The sequence below is a fragment of the Stegastes partitus genome, unplaced genomic scaffold (genome assembly GCF_000690725.1).
Source record: "Stegastes partitus isolate 25-593 unplaced genomic scaffold, Stegastes_partitus-1.0.2 Scaffold888, whole genome shotgun sequence".
Classification (NCBI taxonomy): Eukaryota; Metazoa; Chordata; class Actinopteri; family Pomacentridae; genus Stegastes; species Stegastes partitus.
In genome coordinates, this window is record NW_007578619.1 from 422,410 (window position 1) to 445,580 (window position 23,171).

General features: G+C 42.3%; 1 protein-coding gene across 2 annotated transcripts; it reads left to right on the top strand.

The window, feature by feature from the left end:
- The first annotated feature begins 147 nt into the window (after nucleotides 1-147).
- Nucleotides 148-22,498, top strand: mst1rb (macrophage stimulating 1 receptor b). Of its 2 annotated transcripts, none has more exons than XM_008293486.1 (21): nucleotides 148-254; nucleotides 3,416-4,722; nucleotides 9,851-10,027; nucleotides 10,118-10,240; nucleotides 11,220-11,390; nucleotides 11,492-11,652; nucleotides 12,286-12,421; nucleotides 12,550-12,686; nucleotides 13,023-13,202; nucleotides 13,374-13,473; nucleotides 13,603-13,821; nucleotides 13,921-14,067; nucleotides 15,785-15,938; nucleotides 16,124-16,213; nucleotides 16,351-16,566; nucleotides 16,689-16,769; nucleotides 16,920-17,101; nucleotides 17,475-17,584; nucleotides 17,714-17,879; nucleotides 18,136-18,272; nucleotides 19,294-22,498. In XM_008293486.1, the coding sequence occupies exons 2-21, from the start codon at nucleotides 3,517-3,519 to the stop codon at nucleotides 19,523-19,525; spliced, it is 4,125 nt and encodes a 1,374-aa protein (XP_008291708.1). In that variant the 5' UTR covers nucleotides 148-254; nucleotides 3,416-3,516; the 3' UTR covers nucleotides 19,526-22,498. The 2 variants fall into 2 exon arrangements, with proteins under 2 accessions (XP_008291708.1, XP_008291709.1); XM_008293487.1 differs by having other exon boundaries at nucleotides 16,354-16,566.
- The last annotated feature ends 673 nt before the right edge of the window (nucleotides 22,499-23,171 follow it).

Consider the following 23,171-nt stretch of genomic DNA (forward strand, 5'->3'; position numbering starts at 1 on the left):
GGAGGAGCGAGCTGAGGCGCGCAGCACCGACTCAGACTGGGAGTTAAAGTTAAATCCGAAAGCAACATTTTACATGTCCCAGCGCATTGGTGAGGACAGACAGGCTTTAAACTTTCGTCAGAAGTTGAGATAATCGCGTAATCTTGAATCCACCGGGAGCAGAGATCCATCATCTGCGCGCTGTTTCTCCAGTGAGACCAGGAGCAAGAGCTGACAGCTTCCCTGAAGAGGACTACTAACTTAAACCTGCACAGGTAAGCTTTCATCCACAATCACAGCAAAGATATTTAGGAAAGAAAAGAGAAAGGAACTCGTCATCCATCCATCTATTCTACCCGTTTGATCCATTAGAGGGTCAGAGCTTCTCCCAGCTGACTGTGGTGAGAGGCAGGTACACAATAGACAGGGCCATTACAAACATGCTGTCACTGTTTACCATAAAATCATAAAAGAGGATATTAAAAAGGAAAAAAACACAACATTTTATTAAAACTTACAGGCTGTGGTGAAGCTGTGCAGCAGTTTGTGCTGACATGCTGTGTGACCACTTACAGCCCTCAATGTGTTAATTCAAATCAAGTTTGTTCATACAGCACATTTAAAACAACCTGAGCTGATCACAGTGTTGAACATGTTGTCAGACACTCAGTGGCAAAGCAAGACGGGAAAAAGACTTGTAACATCAATTTATAAAACAAAACGGCGGAGCAACTTGCAAGAAATACAATAATGACAAAATACCAAAATGTGAAGACCACTAAGAACAAAGCTTTACAAACTTGTACTTCCTGAGATCTGAGATTTCTCCGGAGCGCTGCATCATTTGAGCGGGAATTCCCAGTGTCATATATTCAAATTATAATCTGAGAGTGACACAATTAACAATTAGAATTAGATTTATGTGTAATCCATAACACAGACTGACCATAATGGTTCCTATAGACTTGCAGAGCAAGGTGTTGCCCCGTCTAATCTTTCAGGTTTTGTTGTGCAGCTGCTGGAATCAAATGACAGCTTCCATATGGACTGGAGCCAATGTGCACTGGCTCTGCTCCGGTGAAGTTAAGGCTTGCTGTCAGGATAAGAAAACAACAGCACAAATGTGAAAATAAGATTAAACAAAACACGTTACTGAAAAGATTAAAACCACAGGCCGAACATGATGCTGCTTCTGTGATTGCTTTGCGTCTTCAGTCGTGCTGCATTTAGATTAATTTCTGGTTGTTTTAAAAAATAAAGTCTAAGAATAAATCCCTTTCAAAATGCAGACGTCAATACAGGAGGGTTCTGGTGCTTCTGCACGGGGTTGGAATGCATTTCCTGCCATTGAATCAATGTGTCCCCGGGGTACAATATGTTTTGACTATTGATTGTCTGCACAGCAGCTCACCTCTGCTAGTCCCTCAGGATGTACTGATTAATGAAAGAGAGAAGCTCTGTCGTCTTCTCGTTTCAGGCTCTAATTAAGGGCTGCCAAAGTGCTGGTGAGCAAGGCACCGATCTAATGCAGCAGTTGTATTTAGTGGTCAGCAGTGCATTGAATCCCTCTCACAGTCAGTCCACAGGTCATATTTGTAAGAGAACCATTGCAGTGAGGGGATACACTCAAACCTTCATGCTGGCCTGTAAATAGCACAATGAACGGAAACTCAATTTCAACCATCTGCTTTATTAACCATGAACATGAAGAAAGTCAATCAGTGCCATTACTATGTACGCCCATGTCCTCAACGCTTAACCTCAGTTTCACATGGAGCGCCAGACGTTAAACTGTAACAGCACATCAGTGACATTCCATGAATTATTTATTCAAAGACAGTCAAGCTTTTTCCATACGGCTGCTTCTAGCAAGACCAAGTGTTGTTTTCTTGAAATATATTTGGTCAAACTGAAGTTTTCCTCCTATTAAATAAAAATAGTCGGAGCTGATTACATTCTCAGACATGAGCAAGCGATCGGCTTCTTCTTCACCTGGGAATTTAAAAGGTACATGCCGTCTCATGACCATCAGTCCGTGCACATCTTTCCCCCTGAAAGGCACGTAGTGGTTGTGACAGGAATGCAAAGTAGAGAGGCCAGGGTTCTTGAATACAGCCCGACTGGGATGTGTCTGGTTAATGATCCACCCAACAACGTCTGTTCATGATGAAGACAAGGCTCGCAGTTTGAAACACGCTCAGCTGGTTGTTGTGCAGAGATTGATCGGGATGAGCTTTTAGATTTGCAAAATTTGGTGGATTTAAGTTGAGCAAAGGTCATTAACTTGACTTGTTACCACCGGCTCTCTTGCATAAAACATGACTCATTTTGAGATTTCAGCTTTGCATTAGCCAGAATAAACATGACCTGACAGATGTGAATGACCCGTGCAGGAAGTCACAATAATAATTCTTGTATTCACGTCTTACTCTGCTGAGCGCTACGAACACAGCTCGCTGTCTGATTGTCTAAACATTTCCTCTCAGTGTTCGTGGTGAGTCAGAGGAAGCTTTTATCTAATGACCATTTATGCTTTTATGGTCAGACGCAACCAAGATGATGATGTTTGTCACCTCAGATCTATTAGGACTCAGTGCAGATCATAATTAAGTAGTGACAGATTGATTTTCACTTACTTTAGTAACAAATAATGCACACACATAGTTAGAACCATTTCAATAGAAGAATACTGATGATTTTAAAGTTTTCCAGCAGATTTCAAAAAGCTCAAAATTAATCAAGAACTGCTTCCACAATAACCCCTAATACACTAATAGCAAGATCAAGGTTCGCTTTTGTTGAAACATGGTCATTTAAACTAAATAATTTCCTTTTGGAAGAATGTTAGATGCATTAAAAATAAATAAATAAATAAATAAATCTAATCTGAGGAGCTTTACTTAAAGGAATAGTTTGGCATTTTGGGAAATATTCCAATGTGGTTTCTTGCCCAGAGTTGGATGAGAAAAACTTAAATAACCCTCGTACCTGTCCATTCAGTATGACGTTGGTTGTAGCTCACAAACATAGACTGACATGGTATATTTTGTTCGTTTAATCTGTACAAAAACAGTAGAAAATACAATTTGCAGCTTCACAGAAGGTTCTTTGCCTGGAAGTTTCTAAACCTGAAGCAGTGATCTCCTGGATTTTATGTTTGATGCCTTGTAACTTCAAGATCATGACAAGAAGTCATGGCTTCAGGGGCTGGTGGTGGATTTTATGCACTTTGTACAAAGCCAAGCTGGCCAGGTCTTTCCTCTGTGTTAAGCTAAGCTAACCCTCTCCTGGCTAAAGCTTCATACGAGACACATGTGGCATCTTGTCGTTCAAATCTCAGCGAGTAACCGTCTTTCCACAAATGTCAGTTTCAGATATATTTGCGTCGTAGATCATTGTTTGTGAATTATTTAAAGAGTCTGTTTCTTTTCTACAGGTGTCAGTGGCTGGTGTTAAGGATGTTTTTGCCCCGACATCAGACCTGGAGGTAACCCCACGTCATCTGTGCTGTTGCCCCTCCTGCACCCCGGAGTGGAGATGGTCCACTGGACCACACAGTGGGGGACATGTGTCTGGCTCCAGACTCTGCTAGCCTTCGCTTTGGCCAACTGCCCCTCACTGGCCCCAAGCCCCGTCAACTTCTCCGTGGTGTACACCATGCCCTTCTTCCAGGCCCGGGGCCCCATCCAGAACATAGTCAACAACTCCTTTTACCAGGAAGTGTACGTGGCGTCTCAGAATGTGATCGAAGCTGTGAACAGGAGCTTGGAGAAGGTGTGGGAGCTGCACACTGGACCAGTGGGAAGCCCAGAGTGTCAGATATGCGATTTGTGCGACATTGATAAGGATCAAGACTTTCTAGAGGACACAAACAATCAGGTGTTGCTGTTGGATACTCTCTTTATGTATTTATATTCCTGTGGAAGTTCTCAGTATGGTGTGTGCTATTTCCACCAGCTGAACCCAGATGGAGAGCCGCCTTCTCTTTCTAAGTGTTTGTTCAGAAGGGATTCAAACTCTGCTGCGTACTGTCCCGACTGTGTAGCGAGTCCTCTTGGTACCAAAGTCACCATGGTGGAGGAGGGTCAGACTGTCTACTTCTTTGTTGCTACCACTGTCAATGACAGCGTGACCCAGCGTTACGGCAGGAAGTCGATATCAGTTCGCCGACCGCTGGCCACAGAAGACGGCTTCTACAATGATGTGCGTGGCCTGACTGTCCTCCCCGGCCTGCGGAGGACGTACCACATTGAATACGTGTACAGCTTTTTCACTCAGGAGTTTGTCTACTTCCTCTCGGTGCAGAGAGAGAGCCCCGACCTGGACTCGTCCCCGTTTCAGACTCGTCTGGGACGCCTCCCGCGGAATGAATGGGAGATGAAGAGGTATCGTGAAGTGATCCTGGAGTGTCGCTTTGAGCCGAAACGCAGGAGGAGGAACGTTGCCAGCGAACCCTATAAGGATGTTGTGTACAATGTGGTCCAGGCCGCCCACTTTGGCAGGGCGGGCCGGGAGCTGGCAGAGGAGCTGGGGGCGGAGGAGGAGGACGACATCCTCTACGGGGTGTTCGCTGTCACCGATGACAACGGGGTCACGGAGCACGACTCGGCCCTGTGCGCCTTCCCCATGGACAATGTGAACAAAGCAATCGTGGACGGGGTGGACGATTGCTGCGAGTCTGGACCCGAGCAGCTCTCCAGAGGCCTCTGCCATTTCCAGCCTTGTGAGAGCTGTCCACATGAGGTGAGCCATCAGTCCACCAACACACACCTACTGGTTAATATGACGTTTCATTAAACAGAAAGACTCCCAGTGAGGGCTGCAAGGTGGCGCAGTTGGTAGCACTGTTGCCTCGCAGCAAGAAGGTCGCCGGTTCGCGTCTCGGTGGGGACACCGGGATCTTTCTGCATGGAGTTTGCATGTTCTCCCCGTGCAGCGTGGGTTCTCTCCGGGTTCTCCAGCTTCCTCCCACACAGTCCAAAAACATGTTGAGGTTAATTGGTGATTCTAAATTGTCCGTAGGTGTGAATGTGAGTGTGCTTGGTTGTCTGTCTCTAAGTGTAGCCCTGTGATAGACTGGTGACCTGTCCAGGGTGTCCCCTGCCTTCACCCTAAGTCGGCTGGGATAGACTCCAGCCCCCCACGACCCTAGTGAGGATTAAGCGGTGTATAGATAATAGATGGATGGATGGACTCCCAGGGACATTTTTTTTTTCAAGATGGAGCCAGGCAGGTAAATAAAAAGGTACATTAAGTTAGATAAGTTGCACTCCCAACAACACACCACTCATTTTCACATTTGGAGCTCACTCAAACATCTAGCGCATTGTCGAGCATCCATTCATGTGGATAACTATGGTAAAAATCTTAGCATGTGGGTGTGGAGCTTTAAAGTATGTGAGGCATCTTTTCCCTTTGCAAGTGTGAAAATGCTGTAAAGAAAGTCAACAAACTCAGGTTACAGAGATGTACTGTGGCTGGATGGAGTCAGATTATCATTTGATTGTACATGAAGAAGGGATAGTCATATTTTAATAAGTAATAAATATGCTGCTCATGGTATAACATGAATCCAACTAAACTTGTAGGATATCGATCTGTCTTGTTAGGGAGCTTAAGGGATTGTTAATTGCCCCCCACCAGTGGGTTAATAATTTTGTTTTCCACTGCTCAATCACTGATGTACACTGTGTACATTACTGAGAACAAAATGATATAAGAATGAAGTGTTCCCTTAAGTTTTTCAAGCAGCGTAAGTACAATGGATGTACGGCTCCTGGCCAAAACATTTTGACGATAGCGTAGGATTTGTTTTGTTTCCTTTTTGGACAAGCTAGATATTAGGTTAAAAACACAAGTTTATGCAACCACATAAACTCCTTAACAAAGTGATGCTTCACTCAGGTTCCTGGCAGCAGCAGCATCACTGTGCAGAAGACAGAACCAAACATGACTCATGAAATTAATCACAGACAAAATGTGGGAAGATTTTATCACAGCACGGTGTTATCTCCAGCTGCACGAAGTCATTCTGTGACTCTGTTTTCCACAATAGATAAATCTGTCTGCGGTTTATTATGTAAGATAAAAGTGACCGCACTGTTATTGGAAATATAAATGAAACTTAACTGACCTCGAGAGTTTATTCAAGCTTTACGATTAATACATAAAAATTCATTCATTCTCATCCTTCATACATGCATTGTGTATTCCTCCATAAGTCGAGCTATAACTTAAAAGAGGTGAAGGGGTGGGGAAGTTTTAGAAGCGATGAGAAGAGCTGAACTCATGGAAGCGTAAATGCAAAAAACTAAAAACGTATTAGTAGTTAAACTAAATGGGTTTTTTTACTGGCTAGTGTTGATTTTTAGAGAGCACAGCAGCGAGTGGTCGATACATAATGCAGGTTTTCATGTTGTACACTCCACTAAAGCATGAATCAGCAGATAACAACATCTCCTACTGCTGGTCTGGTAATTATATGGCTGTCTGACATTGTAGTTAGCATATTCTACACACACACACACTGTGCTGTGTTAATTTCCAGTTGTCACATGCTCTTCTTAAACACCTGTCCCCTGTTGATTTTAACACAAACCTAATGTGGTATTTCAAGTCTGCAGACATTTTTTATTTACCAGCCTTGTGAACCCGTCAGCGATGATTATGTCAAAATGGCATTTAACCAGCTAATTCATTAAAACACTTGACCTTTTTTTTTTTCTTCCTCCCTTCTTTAACCATAAATGATGAGTTCAAAACTCTCATCTTCATTATGTGTCAGATCTTCTACATGACATAGATATGAAAAGGACACCTCTTAGGGTTTCTGTGGGGTAACATTAAGGCCATTTGTGTCTGAGGAATGCGAGCCGAACCAGTCGCATTAGCAGTCAGTGTGCGCTCGCTGTTGCATCCGAGACGAAACAAGGGATACAAATTGCTTTTTGGATGGAAAAATAAATATGGAAAAAGTCATCATTATTCAGAAGGAACTGGCGGAATGAGAACTGGATGGAGGCCAGGTGGGAGTGAGGCGGGTTGTCACTTGTTTTCTGCAGCTGTTGAGTGTGTTTCTCAAGGCAGCCAGGAAAAGGGTTCCTTTAAAAAGTTAATCAAAAAAAAAAGAAGCTTTGCGTCATCCCAGCCTGGCGTCGCTTTATTATTTTTCCTTTTCAGGCCATGTGTCTGCATTTAGGCATATGTTTTTATATGATATTATCGCATTGGTTTCTTGTTGTTTCTCATGGGAAAAAATGCTGGTTTATTTCCAGATTACATGCATATTTCCCATAATATTCTGTTATTGTGTGTTCAATTAGACGCTGCTGGCTTTTGGGGTGAAGGTTCGGGGATTGTGGTACGACTTTTTTATTCCTTATTTGCTCAAAGTAAGTTCTACCCAGTTTGAGAACTCAATAAAGTTCCCAGGACTGAGCTGCTGTGTTCTCATGTGCAGGTACGTTTCCATACTCCGGATATTGAGTCAGTAAGAAAATCGATTGGAAATACTGTGGAGCTGAATAGGGTGAATAATTAAAGCTGTTTTTTTTTATATTTCAGCTGGTAACAGTTTGGGACAAAGTCTTTTCATAAAGTTTTGGGGGAACACAGGCTACTTTGGGTGTTAGTTTGCCTTCAGAGGAACGCTCTCCTCTCTTGGACTCGTGAACTCTTCTCCTCAGGCATCTTCTGCTGCTTTTGGCTGCTGGTCTGAATGTTGAGTAACCTGCCAGCGGGACTGTCCAACACTCTGAAATCCTGCTTCTTCTATCCCTCAGCAGATCAAAACACCTACGCTGCCAAAAACATCATGCGTACCTCTCAAATAGTGTGCTGTTCTGATTTTTGGTGTGTAATTATGTAGAAGATCAGTCGATTAAATAATATAAGTTTTTTTAAATGATATTAAACAGGCTAAAATCCATACTGACATATTTTCACTGAAGTTGTCGTTCACACTTGACCCTAATATTTTTGAAGTGTTAAATGTTGTTATTAGTATTTTGGCCTTTTATCTTTCAGACATTTCCTTCACTAGGTTGATTAAGTGCAGTATCTGTCCTTAATCTTTCGAAACAACGAAGTGTTTTAATTGGGTGTCAGCTGGAACTGAGGTTTAGTGTTACGGAAACCAATTTACATCCAAGGTATTATGGTCCTCCTCTGGGATTTGGGAGTGAATGACTTCAGTCAATAGCGATGCTGTTTGTGGTCTTTTCTTTAGCTCTAAGCTCACATCATGAGACTGGACGTGGACGATGCAAGACATCCAATGTGTATTTAGGGCCCACTTCATTTGGAAAATGCCAATACACTGGGAAAATATATAAATTTTTAGTTTTATATCTTGGCTTCAGAGATGCAATCCACTGTTTCCTTGAACACTCCCTTTACTCAAACAGAGATCCACCCTGCTGTGTCTGTAGCTACAGGGCAATCCTTGTGTCAGTAACGCAGCATATAATCATCCATCACAGCCTCTTATATTATGAAATAATCATATTATCGTGACACGCCTCTGGTGCGCCTGGGACTTTGTTTCTCGTTGTCACTGTGGTGACCAGTGCCTGGGCTTGTCTTACGACGCGTGCACATTTCCGGAAGTTCAAACATTTTCCTAGAATATGGAGCTCTGCAGGGCATGTAAATGAACTCCAGTCATAACTTAGACTATGTGGAAACAAGTGGGAGGGACTCAAGATTACATGCTCTCACTGTTTGAGTGGGTGGATTCTATTGTTGTCAGCGTAAAAAAAGCCTTTATACTAGAGCTGCATAATACTGGGAACAACATTGCGGTATTTTGTTCTTCTGGGATATATGTTGCGGTTTGAAAAAACACTCTTTGGAATGAATTAATCATCGTTGAATGACTGACGTGATCTGGTACATCTGTGTCAACAATCAAAAATCTATTTTAGAAGCTTTTTTAAATTTGGAAACTCTCTCATATGATGTATCAGGCAAAGAAATCTTGTCGCTTTAGATGTCATACAAGTCTGGGTTTGCACGCTTCTCACAGAGCTCTGTGGTGATAATGGTCAAACTAATTACGCATAGTGCCTCATGTGGTGGCAACAAGGGCAAGACACTGCTGACAGAGCACCTGTTCTCGGTCAACATCAGCATTTCTGTAGCCGAAATGAAATATTTTTATTGTGCTTCTTTATGCAAGCAAATCTTCCAAATGTTTCTCGCCGTTTCTCTCTTCATTTTGCTGCGTTGCTGCGAGGTTTCTTTTTATAATCAAGCAGCTAAAAAAGTTGCAGCATGATGTGTTTGAATTATTTTGCCTCACTTCACTTTCTGTTGCACACATTGCAAAGTGGATGCTAAAGAGATATAATGCGCGTCCCTGCTGTATATAAATGAAGATTTTTCAATTTTCACTTTTCCGGCTACCAAACCACTTAAACCATGAATCTAACTGATTCGTCAAAACTCAGCCTGCACTTAGTAGCCTTAAACCTTCATCGCCCGGCCTTCAGCAGCAGATGGAGTTTGTCTACTCAGCTGTCATGAAGATGGATTTGCTCCGTGTTGGCTAATAAGTTAAGCTCGTCCTGGAAATAGTAATTGCAAAAAAAGAAAAAAAAGTGACTCAAGGTCTTCTTACTTGCATTTTTCTGCAATTAAACTCCATGAATACTGAGCAAACTATGTCCATGTTAAAAAAAAAAGGCCAACAAATGGACCTGATGTTTGGATTGTTTCGTCTTTAACCAGATCTTGAGTTTATGACTTTTACATCAACATCGCCTCAGTTAAAATGTGTAATAACAGTAGCGTAAATTAGACTGACGCTGCCTCACGTTCTTCCTCTTTGTTCTCTCTCTGTGTCCTCTGCTGCCTGTGGCCTTGCTGCTAGAGCATGGAGAACAACGCCACATGCAGAGACCATCCCACCATGGTGTCCAAGCCCTACTACAGAGTTGACCTCTTCAACAGGCAGATGACAGACGTGCTGCTCACCTCTCTGCTGGTCACAACCATAGAGAACAAGACCGTCGCCCATATCGGCACCTCGACTGGACGTCTGCTTCAGGTATACAGCAAAAAAAAACAGACTTATTCATACTTTTTGACTTCACCTCCTACAGTCTGCTACTAATCATTTGTTGTGCAATTTCGGCAGCTTGTACTGACAAGATCCAGCCCGGTTATCTTTGCCAATTACTCCTTGGTAGAGAACCAGAGAGTTTCCTCCATCGCTGCAGTGTGCTCTTCGGAGTATCTTCTTTTTGTGGTTGGAGACAAGGTACAGTCCGTCGTATCCGTACAGTGAATCTAAATTATATATGTGAATCTTTTAGCTGGTCGTGAACTTTCCTCCCACTGTTTAAAGACAGGCAGGTGAGGTTACATTACAATTACAAATGAGTTGGAGAACGTGACAGATTGTCTGTCTGCGACCCTGTGATGCTCTAGAGACCTGCCTCGGCGTATTCCTGCCATCACAGTGGGACACAGTGTGACCTCAGTGACCCTGAGAATGAATTAGTGGCTAAAAAAAATCGATAGACTTGATAGGACTGTGTATTCTGGGTCGGGGTGGACACTAGAGGCTGATAGTGGATAATCACATGGGTCTCTTGGTGCTCCGGTGGGATGGCGGGACTGCTACCCTGGGAAATTAAGCTGCCTTGGACTCAGCAAGTTCATAATCTTCTAATGTCTCTGGTTAGGATAGGCTACAGTCAAGTGTCTCGAGATTGGTAGATTTTTTTTTATGATATTGCTGTGGAGTGTGAACTAAAGGTATGAGACATGTTTAATTCAAATTAAATAGTTAAGTTGCTATTAGTCTGGTGTGGTTTGCAGACTTAACTTCAGCACTAGGAGCTGTCCAGGTGACCTTTTAAAGAGCCTGGTGCTGAATGAGGCCCAGTATCAGTTTACTTGTCCGTCTGCATGAAAGAAATCAATTATTAAGTGGTAAATTAGGATCACGGATGGATGGATGGATGGATAGATGCTCAGAGGAACATCCCTCACCTCTGAGATGCTCTCATATTCTTCACATCCTGCATGCATGTAATCAACTATATAATCTGCTTAACTTGAACTACAAGAAATCATTTACAACAGATGTAGGCCTTTTTGCCATGTCAGAGTAACATTAGTAAAGGGACAGGAGGAACATTTCTCATGCCATCTGCCTAGAATCACATTCATGAGATGAAGCAAGTGACAATGTGGGATTTAACTTTTGAAGAGCTGTTATTTCTCAATGTCAGATGATTCAGGTGCCTCAGAGAGGACCAGGATGCCAACATTTCATGACCTGCGCCATGTGCCTGACGGCGCCAAAGTTCATGGGCTGCGGCTGGTGCTCCGGAGTGTGCTCGTGGGAGAGCGAGTGTCACAGCCGCTGGAGGAACGAGTCCTGCCCGCCCGGGATCACTGGGGTGAGGTTCGGTCTGCAATCCAGGACGCGGAGATTTGTTTGTGCAACTAATACAAATGTTCAGTTTCAAGGTGGTGCTGTATATCTGCTTCATTGACGCAGTTCTTTCCACGGACTGCTCCTCCTGATGGTCAAACAGAGCTGACGGTGTGTGGATGGGAGTTCCAGTCGCCCATAAGACCCGCTATCACCTCCAGGACCCATCAGATCCGACTGGGACAGACGGCCTGCACTGTGCTTTCAGCCAAAAGCAACAACACGCAGTGAGTCACTTTTAGGACTCCATCTGAAGCACAATCTGCTCACACTATAAGCATTTTGTGGAAAATCCAACCCAAAGTTTTTCTAGTGCTGTAAGAAGGAAATTAAACTCTTGAAATATCTTTCCAAAGAATCCTTCTGAGAAAATGAGAGAACACATTTGCTGCACTGTGATCTCACTCATTGATGTTACTGATAGTGGAACTCTTCCTCAAACATCAGTGCAAAATACTGACTCTAAACTTTATAGGATTTATAAACACCACAATTTGTTGTGTGTGCAACGCTTTGAGCTAGAAGCTAACGCTCATGTATGCATGTTGACATTCCCATACATGACCATAAAAATGCTAACGTGATGATGTTTGACCAACTTGACCATCACAGTTTGTTTGTTAGCATTCTAACATTTGAAAAAACTAATTCCATAAAGTCAGTTACAAGCAGTGGATTGATTCAACTTGAAAGCAGCAGCAGCAGCAAAGGTAACCCCCCCTGAAATAAATGGAAATTTTTGTCTCCCGCTGCTGTCCAACAGTCTTAATCCACCATGAAATTAAATTGTCACTGGTGTAGCAGGAACTGTATTTGCTGCAGACATGCTGACACAAGTATTTTCTTGTGCTGCACTATAGCCTCGTGTGTAAGATTCGCTCTGGGGCCACTGAGCTGTCCAAACCAGTCAACATTACAGTGGAAGTCCACGAGGGCAAGGTGGAGGGGCGCTACTCTATTGACGGGAAGGCCGAAATGCCAGGGTTCACATTCGTGGTAATATTTAGCTATTTTTGGTGCTCGTTACCTCATCACAACCTGAAAATATTTTATTTTAGCCACTTAGAAAATGTTTTTCCAAATGTGTTTGCTTTACTAAAATAATGAGAAACTGTCCGCTCCAGATTCCCAACATCACAGAAATCCAGCCCAACTACGGGCCTCGAGCCGGGGGGACGCTCATCACAGTGACTGGGCCTCACTTGAATGCTGGAAAGACCAGGAAAGTCACTCTTAATGATGTGCCCTGCCCTATAAAGAGGTCTGGAAATACATTTCTTTATCACTTTACATCACACTTTACCTCAGTTGTTTGCATACAGCTCTACGTAGCTGCCCTACTTTCTAGAGATATTTGGAAGATGAGAAGCTGCTCACGATGTTTTTATTGCCAAGACCTGTTAAGCAAACCTGTTCCAACTTGTTTTTAGAATAAGTGCGGTTTCACAAACGTCTTGCTAAGGAGTAGAAGACTGACTCACCACTAAACTATTTTCTCCTGTAAATCCCATGATCATGTAAAATACATTTTTAGGAATAAAGCCTTTTGATTTGCTGCAGTTTGTCTGGTTTGTAATTTACCTCCGTCTCTCTGCAGAGTCACAAAACCCAAAGGCAACGTGTCTTCTATCATCTGTCTGTCCCAGCCCATCTCAGAGGTGAGGGATGTTCCTCTGAGTGTTTTCATCGACAAGTCTCCTGTCCTCACTACAAAGGTGTTTTACTACAAAGAAAACCCCAAGATTACAGCTGTTCTTCCTGACTGTAGCTTTGACAGGTAGGCAGTGAAGACCTCAGCACAAACAGCTGTTATGTGTGTTACTGTATCCTGAAAATCAATTTATTTTATCAAGATAAAGTAAATAAAATGAGAAAATATTATTTAAAGTGCACTTTTTTGTTAAGTTTAGCGTGTGCTGTAATGCGTCTCTTTGTGTTTGAACTGTAGGGGTTCAAAGATCGTGATTGAAGGAGAGAACTTGGATTCTGTTTATCGCACCATCATCCGCTTTAAACCCAATGAGAGCCACCTGAAACCAGTCACAAGGGTACAGTGTTCGTCATCATTTTTTTTTTTACACATTTGGAGGATTACTTGATTTCCCTTCAGGGTGACAAGTTCATGTTGTTCCTGTATGGAACAGTCATTAAAGTGTTACTACGCTGTTTTCTTCCAGGAGTGCATAGGCAAGTCCTTGCCCACAAGGATGGAATGTGTCACTCCTGTGTTTCACAGGGATGAGACGGAGGAAGGAGAGCTTTCGTTTGACATGGACGGATCACTGGGTCTTTGGAACAAAGAGTTCTCCTATCACCCCTACGGTGAGCCCATACCGTTTGAAACAGAGGGACACGTGCTAAGTTTGTACCCCGGCTTTGATGAAGTGTCACTACATGTAAGTTGTGAGGTTCTTTGCATTTGAATTACTTCAAAAAAATCAACGTGGGTTCATTACAGATTGTCTCATAAATTGATTTGATCCCTCTGTTCACAGCATCAAAAGCTGAACCTGGTGAGCTCCTGTATGACCATTGTTATGAAGGTGGCAGGCGTTGATTGTGATGCTAAAGTCCTGGATAACGAGATAACCTGCAGGATCCCCAAAAACATGACCATTCCCAGCGACGGACTGCCAGTGAAGGTTGGTTAGGCTGAATGTTAACATGATAATTTAGCGTTATTCAACATGCAACGCGGGCCCCGGGTCATGTTGCATGGGCCGCATGTCTGGGAAGTGATTCCTGTGCTTTTTGGAGCAAACTTGTCATTTAGCCACAAGAGATGACAGAGACGTGAATACTGTCCTATATTTTGACATAAATTTGTCAAGACATTTTGCCAGATTGATACTGGCTTTATCCTGTAGTGGGTCAAAGGGGGCTTGAACCTATTCCAGCTGACACTGAGTGAGATGCCAGTCACCAGGCCTTCAGGGGTTAACACAAAGAGACAATAAGTAAGAGACAACCATGCACGCTTAGTTTCACCAGCTAACCTACGATGCATGTCATGGGTAGGAAGCCAGAGCATCTGGAAAATGCAAACTCTACTCAGAAAGGCTCCAGCTGATCAACCGGTTCCAACTCGGAGCTGTGGGCCAGCAGTGATACCCATTGCACCACTGTAATGGAACATATTCTAAAATAAATGCTACATTTTCTTTTTCTATACATAAAAACAGGACAATCTGGACCTTTAGCATGTCTGCTTAATTAGCTAGATAATTCATGCAAGCCTTCCAAGTTTGTAGTACTTGGGAAATATGCTTACATGAATTCTTGCCTTGAGCAAAATAAGAAAAACACCATAACTTTTACTTTTGCATGATAATTAGGAAATCATCTCTGAAGTTTACCTGGATTAGGACCTGGGGACAAGCCTTAAGGAAGCTAAAAAACCAGTCAAAGAACAATATGCCATTGTCCGTGTGGCACAGAATCTGTGTTAATTAGTAAACTTTATTGGTGCTATTGAGTGGATTCAAGGCAAACTGTCTTCCCCTGTTTCCAGCAATATATACTGTATATGTATATATATAAGATCAACATAACCTCCTAGTCTGAAAGTGAAACCAATGCAAAAGCAAACATTTACTAAGGAGCTTATGGTCTCAATCACTATTTTCAAGCTTCCTTTAACACAGTGTGATGTTCATTTTGTAAATTATCATACTTTTAGAGTAAAATGGATGATAAAGTTGGGTATGCACTCAGGTGGGTCTGATTGAGAACTTGTGGACACTACACAGGTCAACGTGGTAGCAACAAGGTAGATCCACCCGTCACTCGTCACGACTGGTTTCTGATTTTCAAAAAACAAAGATGATATTGTCCAAATTCCAAACTTGAGGCTTCAGAACAGTAGTCCACAAACGAATGAATGATGTCATGGTGGCTACGTCCATCTTTTATACACAGTCTATGATCTCCAGTGTTTGCGCTAAGCAAAGGTAAACAACTACTGGACGTATCTTCATATTTAGTTTCATAACATAAAGCTGAAATTCCTCTGAAAGTGTTTGTCAAAACTACTTACCTTTTAACCTCATTTGTAGCAAACCATTCACCAATGCAAGATTGAGGAAAGCAGCTGTGACTGTAATTAGAAGATTTGAGTCATTTAACACAAATAAACATTTAAACTACTCCTTCAGTTTGTACAGTACAGTTAAGCTCATGACTCGGGATTCAAAGCTTTAAAGCTAATCATATGTGACAGACAATGCAGCCAGTCGGGTGTGAACAGTTTGAAACTTATGAATGTATGCTTTCCCAGAACTTAAGAAAAAAAAAAAACGATCTGAAATGATAGCTCTGCAAAGATAAAAGATTCATTATGTGGTGGACTCTGTTCTCCAGATCTCCATCAACGGGCAGGTCCACAACGTTGGCACAGTGGTGAGAGTCAGCAACCACTACATGGTGGGAATTGTTCTGGGTATCCTGGCGGCTCTGGTTGCCGGGGCGGTGCTGGCCTTTGTTGTCATGAAACACTTGAGGAAGAAGAAGAAGGGTGAGCGCCTCTCTGTTGCGTGGACCTTGATCAGACCTGTTTATGCAACTGCTGCCGGATGTGGGAGGGAATTTTGGATGAACTGTGCAAGTCTTTCAACTAGAACAGCTCAAGTTCTGTGTAAGATGTACAGTTCTTCTTTTGGGGTTGATGATTAAAAAAGCGTTGTGAAATTGTTTTTGCAGCTTCCATGGTAGAGACGCGTTTGACCCACAGTGCAAACCGCTCTGGTACAAACAATGTGGAGCTGTCGCCTATTGGAGACTACAGAAGAGGTGACTGTCTATTTAAGCACACATTTAATACTCTCCTCCTTAATGTTGTTTAATGATAATTTCCTTGTGGCACTAACACCTTCGTAACCCTCCTTAATGACCCCCTCTGTCTCTCTCTCTATCTGGACTTTCACCAGTAGTATCCCTGAGTCCTCCCACCCCTTTGGTGGGGCCGGTGGTGTTCCCCAGCATGGCCTATGCTGCAGGCAGCATAGATCCAACCCTCACTCCCCTCATGCCTGCAGAGAAGATCTCCATCTCCAGTTTTAGGCCAGAGCTGCTGGAGGAGGTGAAGGATGTCCTTATTCCTGCTGAGATGCTTGTTGTGCAGCACCATCGGATCATAGGGAAGGGTAGGAAAACGCCTTTGTCTGCATCTTAATGAATAAAAATGTGCTATGGAGCCTAAGCTATATTGTATTTTGGGAGATCAGTAACAATTCTTTTGCTTGTCTGTTTTTTTTTTCCCCTACAGGCCATTTTGGAACTGTCTATCATGGCTACTTCACAGACCCCAACAACAGAGAAATCCACTGTGCCGTCAAGTCTTTGAATAGTTGAGTAATGTCTGCTTCTTGAGCGTTGATCGTAGGGAGCCATCAGAAGGTCTCTGCTGTGGAACAGATTGCCAGAGTATCAGTGTAGCTCCTCAAAATTGCAATTTCACTGCCCATTTTAAATAATCTTTACGTGTGTGTGTCATCAGGAATAACAGATGTCGAGGAGGTGGAGCAGTTTCTGAAGGAAGGCATCATAATGAAGGGTTTCCACCACAGCAACGTGTTGTCTCTGCTGGGCATCCTACTGCCACAGGAGGGGCTCCCTCTAGTGGTGCTGCCGTACATGAAACACGGGGACCTGAGGCACTTCATACGCTGCGAGAAGAGGGTGTGACAGCCGCGTTAAAACAGATTCCGATTCAGATTTGTTTTATTGTCATTGTAACGTACAACGAAAAGTATGGTGCAGTCCTTTCAGTGCAAAAAACAAAAATATAAAATCTTTGTAAAGCAACTTTGTAACACACTATGTACAATATGAAAGAAATATATATATATATAAAAACAAACAAAAAAAGAACTCTATATACAAAGATGAAATTAAATAATGAGCACAGTGTATCTTGCACAGAGTGGAAAACAGTGGAAATTCATCACCTGATTTATTTAAAACCATCTGTTACCTACAATCTGTTAACTGTTGAATATTTAAATTTGTTTTAATGCAGTGTTTCTGCCATGTGTCTGTGGGATTTGTTTAGAACCCCACTGTAAAGGACCTGATTGGCTTCGGGCTGCAGGTTGCCAAGGGGATGGAATATTTGGCTCAGAAGAAGTTTGTGCACCGAGATCTCGCTGCACGCAATTGCATGTGAGGACTAAAATATCATTTGAAATCAACAACTTATTCGCTGCAATTTTGCATGATTTTTGATTAAGTTTAGATAGATGTTTCACTGCACTAATGTGGTTGACCTCGTCTTACTTTTTCTGCCTGTAGGCTGGACGAGTCGTACACGGTGAAGGTGGCAGACTTCGGCATGGCCAGAGATGTTTTCGATAAAGAGTATTACAGTGTTCAAGACCACAGGAAGGCCAAACTGCCTGTCAAGTGGATGGCCATCGAGAGTCTGCAAACACAGAAGTTCACCTCCAAGTCAGATGTGGTGCGCATATGAATATTTAGAACAGCATAACAATTGACACAGCAATGAATTAGGAAGTTTTTGGTTGTGTGGTTAAATGTATAATGTCTTAGTCCTGCAGGTAACAACATTCAAGATCTAAACAGTATTATACTCTGGTTCTACTACATTGTTTGAATTCAAAGAGATATCCACAAGTATAATTTCCTTGCTTAATTTGAGAAATAGTTTGAAGCTTACTGGTGCTTTTGGTCAAACTTTTTCTCTCCTCATACAGTGGTCCTTTGGAGTTCTGATGTGGGAGATGCTGACCAGAGGAGCCAGCCCGTACCCAGAAGTGGACCCATATGACATAACACATTACTTAATGAAGGGCAGGAGGCTTCCCCAGCCACAGTACTGCCCTGACCCTTTGTAAGTAGCAGAAATCATAGCATTATATAACCACCATTGTCGATTCAAATAAGAAGTTTTGGTAAGTGATGGTATTGTTTAGTGAACATGTATCAGTTGTATAACTTGGCATAATTAAGGATTGTTTTAGTATGTCTAATAATAATACTTTGGAAAGAGTAGTAAGGATTTACAGTTACAAGATGAAAGAGAAAAGAATCTGGCACCAAGTCCAAATAGCAATCACAAGATGTCCAGGTGGTCACTCAGTAGCAGCAAATGTGTAAATTGTCCACTACTCTGTATTCCAAGATGGTTAAGCAATGCCATTTTGGAGTTAATGTGTACAGTGATTCTTTGAAACACACGCTTCACTTTTGCTGTTTTAATGATAAATCTCTTGGACAGTAAGCTTTTGCTCACCAACTTAAAGGATGATGGAAAATAAATCAACCATTCATACGGCCTTGTCACACATCCAACGTTGGCTTGGGCTCATGGAAAAGTGTCACCCGGGCACCCATGACGCCTAGGACATGAGAAGAAAAATTACACATTGTGGGAAAGATGCTAGTTGCTGTCTTGGTGAAAGTTTGAAGAGAAGGTCGATAACACTGATATGTCTGTCTATTAAATGTCTTGAGGTCTTCAGTGGTTGCCAGCCAACTGGTCCCATGTTAGAGGTGATGGTGGACTTTGTTACCAGGAACAGGCTGTTTCTGTCTCTAGTCTTTATACTGAGATAACTGCTGGCTTCAGATAAATATTTGCTATACAGAATGCAAATAATCATATCTCTAAGTATACCTATGACTGGCTGATTTTCAGGACCTAATCTGTACATGCCACAGAATCTTCAGAATAGAAATATTCAGGCACTACATGTGAGTGGTATAGAGCTTTTAACATCCATTAGCCTCACATGAATAGATGCCTGCTATGTGGATGTTATCATAGATTATTTTCATGCTAACCAGTGATACAGTTGACTGATATGACCATTCCATTCTCGCTCAGTCAGACTACACGTATGTTTTTCCAGGTATAGCATTATGCTCCAGTGCTGGGACCCCGATCCAGAGTTGAGGCCCAGTTTTGCTACACTGGTGTCGGCCGTCTCCACCATCTTATCAGGCCTGGAGGGAGAACACTACATCAGCCTTAACGTCACCTACGTCAACCTGGACCAACCGCGACCCTACCCCGCTCTCACAGAGTCCGCTGATGAGTACGACTCTACAGATGTTGAAGACTCAGGATCAATATCCTCCTGATCCAACCTCTCCTACTCTCTCAACCGTAAACTGGTATTGGTGCTAACAGCAAAAGCACACACAAAAAAACCTCTGCCGTGTCACACCAGTGTCTTTTACCTCAAAGGATATGAAACAGAGTTACTGCCTACTGTTTGAGTGCATTAAAATGATGGTGGGAAGCTTTCAGCTGGAATAGCCAAGAGGGTCGAACTAGACCTCACGTCTGGGGGGGTCACAAGGTCTATGAGCCAAAAGGAAGAAAGAAGGTTGAAAAGAATAGAAATATTCTTCATTGCAGTGTGGTAAGTGTGAAAGAAATATTGTACTCAAGGTTTGTAGTAAAAGCACAATCAGACTAATGCTACACAATAGACCACTGCAGGAGCTTACGGGCCGAAAGACTGCAAGAACCGCCTTTACAGAACCTTTTCCAAGGCTGTTTTTGATGTAGAAAAAAGTACTTCTGAGTCGCCCTGAAACGCTGATGTCTCAATACTGTTTAACTCAGAGAAGACAAATGTTGATTGGTTAAACTTGGAGAGAACCATAAGGATACTTTTTTGTCTGCCCTGTTGATGTCCTTGTTGGGTAGCAGTCTTCTCCTCTCTAACATCAGCATCTTAAATGTAAAATTCACCATATAGTCTGAGCTCGTAGAAGTTACTTTTGGATTCGAAGCTGCTGGATCCTACACTGTAATAGAAACAGAAAGCCTGAAAAGGCTGATTATGGATTCTTGTAAACCTTTGCGCCGACCAACATGTTACTGATCATTACTAAACAGAAAATCACAATACAACAAGGTAACTGATCTTGGAAAGTACATCATCTACCGACAGATGATTAATGTTAGTCGCAGCCCACTCCATCTTTCCCCACATCCTGCTGCTTCTAAAATGCTGATGTTAGTTAGAAATGTCTCTATAAAAGCCTGAAGGAGTTCTATCAAAGTCCTGAAAGGCAAGCCTCGCCACTTAGCTGCCATCTTGGTAACGCCCCCCCAGGCAGTTATTTTGGGCTAACAAGACCAGGTCTATGTTTAAATGAATGGGGAGAGAGTCATTACTGCAGTTCCAAAGGTCACATAAAAAAAACTGCAAATGAGGAATAAAAAACAGGATGCGAGGGTGTAATCGTCAGTCAGACATCAGGGGGGGAGGAGTGCGTAATGACAGGCTTATCTTAATAAAAATGTCTTTTTTAGCTCTGATGGAGCTCAGGGTTCATCCAGAGAAGCTTTAGTACAAATAATTCCACCGTATAAACCTGGAATCTGTGTGGAACAGTTGACCTGTGTGGTGTGCAGAGGAACATTATTTATTGTCAGACCCTGTGTGTTAATGAAGTTACAGCTGCTGTGCCATGTGTGTGTAAAGAAGCAGTGTGTGTGATGCTGCAAGTATTTAATAAAGTCAAAAGAAAGACTCTGACACATAGTCGGCTGTGGGCAACCAGGACATGAGTAGGTGTGTTCTGCAAAATCCAGAATTACACTCAGTGACACCGAAAAAAAACATGGTGAAATTTAAACATTAATATACCCTTTTAGACATGCCTGAGCTACATTAGTAGCTGTATTCTGAGATATGTCAATATGTTATGTAGTAGATACCTGTGGGGGCGCAGCGTTACCTGGATGTAAGCCGGAGCTTTATTAACACTGAGCTGGGTCGCCCGGGTGACGTGTGATTTTGAAATACCCAAAACAAGAAACATCACCGGTGATGTAACTAGATTATGTACTGTACGTTAAAAGAAATGTAATAGATGGCAAGGGACAAGTGAAACAAGAAAAAGCAGAACAAGAATAGTTGATTTATGATGTCGCACACTTCTGCTGACTGAAGACAAACGGAGGCTTTTGAACTCTCAGCAGTTTTCATTGTGAACCAGAAATATGAAGAATATCCTGAAACACCAGAAAGTACTTTGCTCACTATCAGAAGTAATTTTACTGCCTATGATGGGCTGTTTTTAATGTGCAACAACATATTCTCCCTCCATCCAATGTCCTGTATGAAGTTTCTCTCCTATGTTAGTTTTGAGAAAGTAGCTCAGCCCAAAATGTTCAGGGAAAGGAATCAGGGTTGGTCACAGCAGGGTGGACATGATATCCAAAGCTGTATATTTGGGCCCATTAGAACATTAACTTGTCGAATTTAGTTGCAGAAAAGAAAGTGATGCACGCAGACTTCTTTGGAATTGACTTGCAAAGCCTGATGTCCCCCAGACTCGAGGTCTACAAATGAAAACGTCTGAAAGCAAAATCTCGGATGGCAGCAGTTAAGCTTAAAAACAGCATCTTAAAAGTTTAACAGACATTTAGTTTTGTATTTTTTCACTGGTAACAAATATTGTCATGATACATCTAATCGGTTGTAGTACTGGCTTGTTCCGTTTTCTTTCATTTTATTTTAAAAACTGAGTTTGTTCAGATTTGCCAAAAGCAGTTGTTCAATGAGTGAGATTTGGTGACAAGCAAAGGCTTAAATAGCTAACTCTCACGTTTGCTTGCTCTTTCTTGTACTACCTACAACATGGGTAGTGTGCTGTTACAGTCCCAAAGCCTGTCTTTATATATTTTTAAGGTGACATTTTCTTTTAATTCTTTTGCAGTGTAGTGATTAGACTGTATATTTTTGGATCAAACGTCTGTTGAACGCAAATGTTGTGAAGGAAATCACCTTATTATTGCTTGTGTTTCTGACTAAATGTCTTTTAAGATAGTGTAATTAAATATTTATTTGTTTATAGATTTGCTCTCATGCTGTGGACTGTGAGTAAACATGAGAATTTAGGCAAAGTGCCATTTGCACTTGATTTATGTCACACTAATGTTTTCCTTAATGGATCTTATGTACCATTACTGTAAAGTATTGCTGTGTACTGGACTCCTTTATTGCAGTTCTCCACCAGAGGTCAGTATTTTGTTACAAGTACTCTGCGTTGTCGCTAACCTAAGATGTTCCATGCAGCGTGGATTCAGAAGTCTCTATGTGTGCTGTTTTCATTATTTTCGCAGTAGCATAGCAACATGACTGACCCAGGTCTTTCCCCCTTATCTCTGCGAAGCAACCAATAAGCCCTCTAGATGCCACATAAGATATTAAAATCAGTCAAGAGCACTACAACAACAACACCAAGCAGACATGTTTTTTCCTCTTTCCCCTCCTCTTTCATTTGTTCTTCCTGCAGACATTTGGCAGGAGAAAATGACTTTTCAATTAAATGAGCTGAAGAAACAGCCAACATACACCAACCATCTGTCAATCTCGCAAATAAACCAAACAAATGTCTCACCAACATACAGTAGCGAGTCCCAGCGCTGCAAACAGATGACACGCACAACCAGCACACTTTCCTCACAACAAAACCGGAGTCAAATAAAACCAGAGGGAAATAGACATCATAAAGTTTTCCCTTTTTTCATGCTGCCAAGAACAAAAGTCAATCCCTGCATGGTGGGGCCTTTGATATAGACAGAGAGTGAGCCCAGCTTATGTTGTCAAAAATGTGTGGTGTGTGTGCATGAGTGTGTGCCAGTGTGAGGCCACATTTTGCAGGGCGCAGCCCACAGGATCCACGGGAGGGAAAAAAAAAAAAATCAAGATAGCCATGATCCCTGCTTCCTCTTCTCTTCTCCTTCTATCTGTCTCGTGTTCCC